This window comes from Taurulus bubalis (genome assembly GCF_910589615.1).
Source record: "Taurulus bubalis genome assembly, chromosome: 16".
Taxonomy (NCBI): Eukaryota; Metazoa; Chordata; class Actinopteri; order Perciformes; family Cottidae; genus Taurulus; species Taurulus bubalis.
In genome coordinates this window covers 10,434,709-10,443,802 of record NC_136604.1, presented here as the reverse complement: position 1 = coordinate 10,443,802, position 9,094 = coordinate 10,434,709, and the positions used below count along the sequence as shown (strand labels likewise).

Below are 9,094 nucleotides of genomic sequence, written 5' to 3'. Positions count from 1 at the left end.
GTCTGTGTCTCAGCAGTGAACACGTGCTGGCCAGATATGGAAATGCAACAGATCAATTCTGGAAAGACATCATTAAAGGCTTGCTAGGTGGTTTGGTTAGCTCAAGGAAAAAAAGTGGAAAGATTGATTCAAAGAAAAAGACGCCCCTCCAACATGCCCCTGTACAAACAGTACACCTGACTGAAAGAGACACAAAACGACTACAACAAACAGCCGATCAATGCATCGTTTTTGTTGTATTGTCTTTGTGGTCGTCTTGCGTCTCCCTCTGTGTTTCTTTGTAGTCATTTTGTGTCTCTTAGCTCAAAATGGCTTCTCTTTGTTGCCGTTTTGTGTCACTTTGGGGTCATTTTGTGCAGTAATTTTGTGTCGCTGTGTATTGACTTTTCTAAGAAAGTAATTTAATTTCAGTCAGACAGAAGTACAGGTCCGGAGGCCTAAGGGCTCAGGGTCCTTTCAGGAATCCATCCAATGTAATGAGTCACCAGAAATGGGTCCTGCTGCTTTTGAAGCTCCTATCAAATGCCACTCTCCACTACATGCAGAAATGAAAATGATATAAGCGTGACCATTTCTCCATTTTCTCCACAGACATAATACGGGCCTGTTTTCAGTCGAGTGACCACTCTTCAGCTCATGAGGTGTTCCCTGAACATACTAAAGCTTCAGGTGGCCTCTCCATCTTTGAACACATTTGCATCCTCTGAACCTCTTTAAAATGGAGGACGGCTACCAAAACCGGACTGCCTTCATAAAAGGCGCCAAAGACATTGCCAAAGAAGTCAAGCGGCAAGCATCTAAGAAGGTCGGCCGTTCAGTGGATCGGGTGACCGATGAGTACAGCAAGCGCTCCTACAACCGGTTTGAAGAGGATGATGATGATTACCCCCCGCAGGGAAGCCAGGACGGAGGCTATTACCGTGGAGACAGCCAGGCGGCCAACGACGATGAGGGCGGCCACAGTGACTCCACAGAGGGTCACGATGAAGATGATGAGATCTACGAGGGCGAGTACCAAGGAATCCCCCGGGCTGAATCAGGCAAGGGCAGCCTGGCTGGAGGTCCGGGCTCGGTGACGGCCGGCGCTCAGCAGTTCACAGATGTCGGAGCGTCCGAGGCTGAGAGGAGGAAGGACCAGGAAGAGCTGGCTCAACAGTACGAGACCATTTTACAAGAGTGTGGTCATGGAAGGTTCCAGTGGGGCCTGTACTTTGTTCTGGGGCTGGCTCTCATGGCAGACGGCGTTGAGATCTTCGTGGTTGGGTTTGTTCTGCCAAGCGCTGAGAAGGACATGTGCCTGTCTGAACCTAACAAAAGCATGCTAGGTAAGACTCTTTTACAGTTTCTCCTCCGTCCGTTGTGAGGTTCTGGTTTGGCTGTGTCACAATGCTTCGGTGTCACGAACAAGTATTGTTTTTTTTAAAGGTTTATGTCTTCTGGGGCTGAGAGACAAACTAACTTTTTATTGGTTTTGGTGTGTTCATGAGATTTGTTGACTATTAGAAAAGTTACTTTTGTTGCTGTAATAGTTTAATTTCCTTTGCTCTCTCCACAGGTCTGATTGTATATTTTGGGATGATGGTTGGGGCTTTCCTCTGGGGGGCTCTGGCTGACCGGATAGGCCGTCGACAGTCTCTTCTCATCTCTCTCTCCATCAATAGTATCTTCTCCTTCTTCTCCTCCTTCGTCCAGGGCTACAGCACTTTTCTGTTTTGCCGACTCCTCTCAGGTGTTGGGTAAGTTGATTTTTTTCTGTTTTTTTATTCTGATCTGATTCGCTTCACTGTTGGATATGTTTTACTTTACAGGGAGTAAAGGTCTAGTTACAATGCAGGACAACGGGTTAATAATGTATGTCTATAGAGGAGTTATTTAAGTATAGTCTACTCTTTTTGCATTTTAAAACTAATTTCTAACCAACACAGAGGGACGTTATAATTAGAAAATTAGTAATAAATCAGGATATTAAATCATGAATGAATAAATTTAGCTCTTGGTTTTTAGTACATGTTTTTAATCTGGCAATCTTAGCTCTGTGTGCTCAAACTCTTAAACACAAGGACTCATTTGGTTTGTGTTCTTTGCAGGATTGGTGGCTCGATCCCCATCGTGTTTTCCTACTATTCTGAATTTCTGTCCCAAGAGAAGCGTGGCGAGCACCTCAGTTGGCTTTGCATGTTCTGGATGATTGGGGGAATATATGCATCTGCCATGGCCTGGGCTATAATCCCACATTATGGTGAGTAAAGTGACCAATCCCTGAATTTATGAGGTTATGGTTTGGTACCTCTGCACATTTTGACACTTAAAGCAATAGTTCAACATTTCAGGGAAAATTCCCAAATAATAATTCAGTCTTCGGACATGAGAATGGTATCAATATTCTTCTTCAACTCTCCCTCAGAAAGAGAATTGTGCATTTCCCCAAATGTCCAATGATTTCTTTATATTACATATTTTCGCAGCATAGCCAGTGTTCAGCGCTGAAGAAAAGTGCACTGTGGCTGACCTCTGACTTCCCCCGAGGGAGGAAAAATAAGAACACGGTTCATACAGTGTCACATCAAATTAAATACATTCCACCCTGTGCTCTATAAAGATTGATTGTCTGACCTTAACCGATACTGTTGTGACTCACATTCTTAGGGAAAAGCGAAAGCATATAAGGTGTGAGCTCATTTCTTTCTGTTGGTGGTTTTCGTCTTCTCAGGGTGGAGTTTCCAGATGGGCTCGGCGTATCAGTTCCATAGCTGGCGTGTGTTTGTGTTGGTGTGCGCTTTTCCCTCTGTTGCCGCCATCGCTGCCCTCAGCGCCATGCCAGAGAGCCCACGCTTCTACTTAGAGGTTAGCAGATGTGCTGGTTGACAACAGTCTGACTGTGTTAGCTGTTTTCTCTCATCTATGAGTCATTACAGATATGGAATATGTTGAGTGAAGATTTTAATATTTTAAATGAATGAGAATTAATACTTACCAATATCATAGAAAGGTATGACATTGACTTTTCTTTCAAACAGAATGGCAAACATGACGAAGGCTGGATGATTCTGAAGCAAGTTCACGACACTAACATGCGAGCAAAGGGACACCCCGAGAAGGTGTTTTCTGTGAGTATCTCTGACAAAATATTGTTTTATTAAATCATATTGTTTAGATCAGCTCAGAAGCAACACTTTTATGTTTTTATGCCTTTATTAGATAGCCCAAAGCATGAAAGATGATAGGTAAGAAAGAGGAAAAAGAGGAGGAGGAGAGGGAGAGAGGGAGATTGGGAATGACATGCAAAAATGGTCACTGGCCTTTTTTAGTGCAGCTGCAGAGTTATTAAACTTCTCCAGTTAATGCAGCTTGAACCATCTTGACCTGGATCACAGGCGTATGACTTCTTCAAACAAATAATTAGCCTAAAGTTGATGCAAAGAAAACATAAATAATTAGATTTTTATAAAACAATACGTGGTTAAATACATGTAGTATTTTCAAAAATACATATTTACTGTCGCGCCCAATTCATGTTACAAAGCAACGTTTCCACATCCCAGACATTGTCATCAGACTTTAAACTAACACTAAGTGCTTGTGGTAATGCATTCAACAATATAATGTCTTCCTCTGCGGAGGACACACCAACAGGAGGAAGAGTTTCAGGAAGTCTTTTCAGAAATGCCAAATACAACCAAAATGTATGTATTGACATCTAGCTGAAGGGCTTGCATCTCTTTTATCCAAGGTCACTACAATTAAGACGGTGAAGCAGATGGATGACTTGGTGGACATTGGCACGGATACTCCAGTCTGGCAACGCTACAGGATGAAGATTATGAGCCTCTCCCATCAGGTGAGTGAAGGAGATTTGATGTGATGCAGGCATCGTGGACCAAAACTGTGACCGAGTTTTAAAAGCATGAAATAAAATTCAATTCAATTCAATTCAGCTTATTTTATATAGCCCAACATCACAAATATAAGTTTGCCTCGGAGGGCTTTACAATATGTACACATGACATCCCTGTCCCAGGACCTCACATCGGATCAGGAAAAACTCCCCCAATAAAGATAGTAAAAACCCTTTCACAGGGAAAAAAGGGGAAGAAACCTGAGGGAGAGCAACAGAGGAGGATCCCTCTCCGCGGATGGACAGAAGCAATAGATGTCATGTGGCCAGAATGAATAACGTAACAGAGTTACAGCACATTCAATGAATATGACAGAAATTATTCATATAATGAGTAGTAGGCATGGTCCATGATCCAGATAGCCACGATCCATTAAGCAGAAGGAGGTAGAGAGGAGGGGTATCAGCAGGGCCATGGCAGCTGGCAGGACCGGTTCCAGTTAGCCACGATCTATGGCAGCCACGAATCCATGGAAAAAAAAAAAAAGAGTAGAGTTAGTAATGTGCATTGAAGAGACAATCATTTATCCAGAAGGAGAGAAAGAACAGGTGAAGAGGAGAGGAGGAGCGAAAGAGGAAGAGAAGGAGAGGAGGAGCTCAGTGTATCCTAAGATGTCCCACCAGCAGTCTAGGCCTATAGCAGCATATCTAGGGGCATCATTGAGATAAAATCTGAGATAAAATCTGAGATCACTGCTTATTTAAAAACATCTTCATTGGACCAGAGTATGGGGCTGTGGTCTTTTACAGCTTGGGGCTTGCTGTAAAAGACCTCAGCAGAGCTGCATAGATTGAATGAACCACGTAGATGAAGTCCAAGAGTAACCAAGTTAAAAGTGCCATCTTTTCATTATTTTTCTTCCTTGACCTATACATCTGGTTTTATGTGTGAATTAAACAAAAAATACATACAAATGTTTTTTTCAGCCTTATCCACATGCAGACTTTCTTTGCTGCTTTCTTTGCTGTCTCCTAAAATGTAATTTAGAGAAACATACAAAGTTACAAATTATTAACAGACATTTTATGTTTGTATTTCACAGTTTACGTTTTTTTATTGTGTTGCACATTGTTGTAGCACCACGGCTCCAGGCAGAAACGTAACCACCTTTGTGCCTAATTTTAAATTTGCATTCAGCCTACGTTCTGCTGCTCGCCTACACCCTCCATCTTCTTCTGAATCTGCTTGTGCGCCACCTGCTTAATGCCTACTGTGAAAAGTCTTTACTCTTGATGTGGAAGCTATAACGATGTAGTTTCAAGTGGAATTCAAGGAGGGAATATGTGGAAACCAGCTGGGCGGCTGTCATGTTGCATTCAAGTTTTACCTCCTATTCTTAAACTTAATTCCAGCACTACAAGTTGCATGTTACTGCTCAGAAATGACCGCTGGAGTCGTTAAATTGCAATTTGTGTCAAAATAACATAATTTAATCAGACAAGTTAACTGAGAATAATCTTATGAGAAGTTTAAATCTGGTGTCAATCACTGTTTTGTTGTTCACATGTTGCAGATACGGAATAACATTGTTGCCTGCTTCAGCCCAGAATATAAACGGACAACTTTCATGCTCATGGCCGTTTGGTTCACCATGTCTTTCAGGTAAACTATAAAGACTCATAAAATCTTTACTATGTGGGGAATCTTGTTTACTTTTGAGGCATATTTCATCTGTCCTGACTCTCAAAACGTTGCAGCTATTACGGTCTGACGGTGTGGTTCCCAGACATGATCAAGTACATCCAGAAGCAGGAATATGAATCACGCACCAAGACCTTCACCAAGGAGCGAGTGGAGCATGTCACTTTTAACTTCACGCTGGAAAACCAAGTGCATCTCCAAGGACACTACTTCAATGACAAGTAAGTGTTTTGTGAGGTTAGGTAGTTTTACATTTCAACTCGACAAAACAAAACATTTTGCTGAAAACCTGTGACCTGTTTACCAGGTTCCTCAACCTGAAGATGAAGTCCATGGTGTTTGAAGACTCAGTGTTTGAGGAGTGCTACTTTGAGGACATCACCTCCATACACACCATCTTTAGAAACTGCACCTTCGTTGCAAGTTTGTTCTACAACACAGGTAAATATGATCAGAAATTCTTCGGTATGTTCAGTATTGATATGCATAGCGGCCTATTGTTTTCTTATTTAATAATATAGAGGTTTGATACATTGTTAGTGTAAAGATATTGATAATTGCTGCTTTAAAGTGATGTAAAACACTTTCGGTAAACTGTTACTGTCATTATAGCCCACTTTTATTACCCAGTTGCTTCAGGAAAAAAACACTAATGATTTCAGAATAAATATGAATTTTAAGTAGTTTTATTGCAGCCTGAAGTAAAAATATAGAAAAGATAAAACATAGATGTTCGGCAGGACTGCAACCATGGTAATATTCTGCTGCCAGTATCCCTGGGTAACACTGCAGAGGACTGTTGCCCTAGCAACATAAACAAATCCAGACAGCAGAGTGATGCAATTAGCTGTGAAACATCTGCATGATTGCGAACACACAGATGTGAGGATGCGTTTGGTGGATAATCAGAACTGACGCTTCACATGTCAACTTGCTTTTCTTTTTTTTGCTCTCTTTTTCAATGTGCTGTGTCTCTCAGTAACTATAGCTCATTATATGTGAAGGATTTGTATATAAGTGTGTAACTGTACATAACAATGCACACACAAGTGTGGTTTTTTTTCTTTTTTCTGCGTGTTTGCTTTCGATCAATGTGTCAGTTTCTGCCTGAGAAAGCAGAGAAGCTCTTGAATCCCAACAGAAACCGCCGCAGCAGCTTTTACAGCAGCAGTATCTCCTCATCCCCGAAGCCAACGATACATTCGTTTATGTTTATGTCATTTGGACATCTATAAATATATGATCATTCAGCACTTTAATGTGTGCCGGACTCCCTTTAATGCAACTGTTAGTGTTTTTTGCTATGGAAGCAGTTTCAGCAGTGTCATCAGAAAATCTAATCATATAGTTTCTGCAGCTGAGGCATCAAAGTATAAACAGAGAATAAGGTAACAGGCCTCGCAACCTCTTCTGTTTTTCCCCCGTTATTATTTTTTTTAAAGTTCATAGCATTGGATGCAGTTTTTTTAATGTTTAATCTCTGCCTGAAAGGGATTTTATTAAAAACAGCCGCTGGCAGAGGATTGGTTGTGTGGTGGGTGTCCTTTTGCTGAGAGATCATTCAATCCGCAACTGTGTACGATTTGGTTTCCATAATGATGATAGTATAACAAAAAACAGTCATGTTAAGTTTAATTGATAAAGACCTGCTATGATACATTAGGTTATATCTGTTCTACAATCTTTGCTATAAAGAGCAATGTGCCTTTTTTAGTTATCATACAGTTGCATTTATGTAATTTCATTTCTTATATATTCATACATTTGAGAGCACTAACACCTCTCTCTCTCTCTCTCTCTCTCTCTCTCTTTCATCAGACTTGTTCAAATACAGGTTTGTCAACTGTAAACTGCTCAACAGCACGTTCCTCCACAATAAGGAGGGCTGCATGCTCGACTTCAGCGACGACTTCAACAATGCCTACATGATATACTTTGTCAACTTCCTCGGCACGTTGGCGGTGTTGCCTGGCAACATTGTGTCGGCTCTATTAATGGACAAAATTGGGCGTTTAAGGATGCTGGGTACGTACATCCAATCACTGCAGATGATCCACTCATGGCCATAGGGGCTATTTAACTTAATGTAATTCTGATTCCTCTGCCTCTCTGATCAGCGGGATCCAGCGTCATCTCTTGTGTCAGCTGTTTCTTCCTGATGTTCGGCAACAGTGAGTCAGGGATGATCGCCCTCTTGTGCCTGTTTGGTGGCATCAGCATCGCCTCGTGGAACGCCCTGGATGTGCTAACAGTGGAGCTTTACCCCTCGGACAAAAGGTAACATGAGTTGCACCAACTCATTGCTGTTTGTGATGTTGATTCTCTGTTGAATTATAATTATTTGTGGGGTAAGAGGTGCAATTGTTTCTGTTGACGTGATGTGTCCTTTAAAAAGAGAGCATTGCTCATTGCTGTCAAACATGCTCTGATGCAGGTTTCATGCCGGAACACGTTGCCAGATTTGTAGGCATTTTGCATGTTGCAACTAAATATACCGAAAGGATCAACATAGAAGGCCATTCTTTTATTGTTGTTGTTTGTTTTTACTCAGGAGGGTTGTTTTTTCTGCTGACTTTGATTTTTGGATGCACAGATATTGTTGTATTTTCTTTTTTTATCTGAGCCCCAACTGAACTCAAAAGAAAAAAACGTCTGCCAGTCATTAACATCTTAGTTCTGGTTTGTTTAATCCCCTCATCGCCTGAGTGTTATATTGAGCTTAACTTTGATTAGCTTTGGAAGCGCTGTAGGTGGATTTTTATCACATTTGGACAAAACCAGGCAAGTTGTTTCCCCCTGTTCCCAGGATTTATGCTAAGCTAAGCTAACTGGCTCCAGCTACACATTTAACTGCCAGACATGAAGTGGCATCAATCTTATCATTTTAAATTACGACAAATAAGCGTGTTTGGCCAAAAGGTTGAACAGAAGTTTATGTCAAAGGAAGACATATATTGTAATAAGATTTAATTGGGATTATTTTAAGATGGAAACAAACCATTCATGACTCTCTGGTTTGATTATTATTTTCAAAAATATACAGTTCAAACTCCTCTTTGTACCACTGGCTGAAACTCTTTTCTCCCTCTTGTTTTCAGGACCACAGCGTTTGGCTTCCTGAATGCCCTCTGTAAGCTGGCGGCCGTCCTGGGCATCAGCATCTTCCAGTCTTTCGTCGGCATCACCAAGGCTGTGCCCATCATATTTGCTGCTGGCGCTCTGGCTGCAGGTAGTTTCCTTGCGACCAAGTTGCCTGAAACACGAGGCCAAGTGTTGCAGTAAATAAAATGAACAGAAAGGGGCAGCAGAGCGCAGCTGGAGTGTGTGTGTGTGTTTGACAACTAAGAGTCCGAACATCCCTGAGCTTCAGTGTTGCCCGTCACACACCAACAGAGCAGACTGCCATCCCCATTGTAAGCCCAGAATCCTTTGAAATGTGGATTGCATCATTCAGAGTCTATACAGTGATTTAAGAGAAGAGCACACAGACGTAGAAATAAATAATTGTGTCATGATAACACAATTACATCTGAACTTTCAGCTGCCATGTCAGGTTC

The 9,094-nt window shown here is 41.6% G+C and overlaps 1 protein-coding gene across 1 annotated transcript; it reads left to right on the top strand.

The window, feature by feature from the left end:
* Positions 1 to 718: 718 nt before the first annotated feature.
* On the top strand, positions 719 to 8,819 carry LOC306749106 (synaptic vesicle glycoprotein 2A-like; the record flags this gene model as incomplete). The annotated part of the gene is made up of 12 exons (XM_079232355.1): positions 719 to 1,325; positions 1,556 to 1,736; positions 2,088 to 2,239; positions 2,711 to 2,844; positions 3,018 to 3,107; positions 3,731 to 3,838; positions 5,410 to 5,498; positions 5,594 to 5,758; positions 5,845 to 5,978; positions 7,356 to 7,562; positions 7,655 to 7,814; positions 8,636 to 8,819. 12 exons carry the CDS (start codon positions 719 to 721, stop codon positions 8,817 to 8,819), a joined length of 2,211 nt encoding a protein of 736 aa, XP_079088481.1.
* Positions 8,820 to 9,094: the final 275 nt, after the last annotated feature.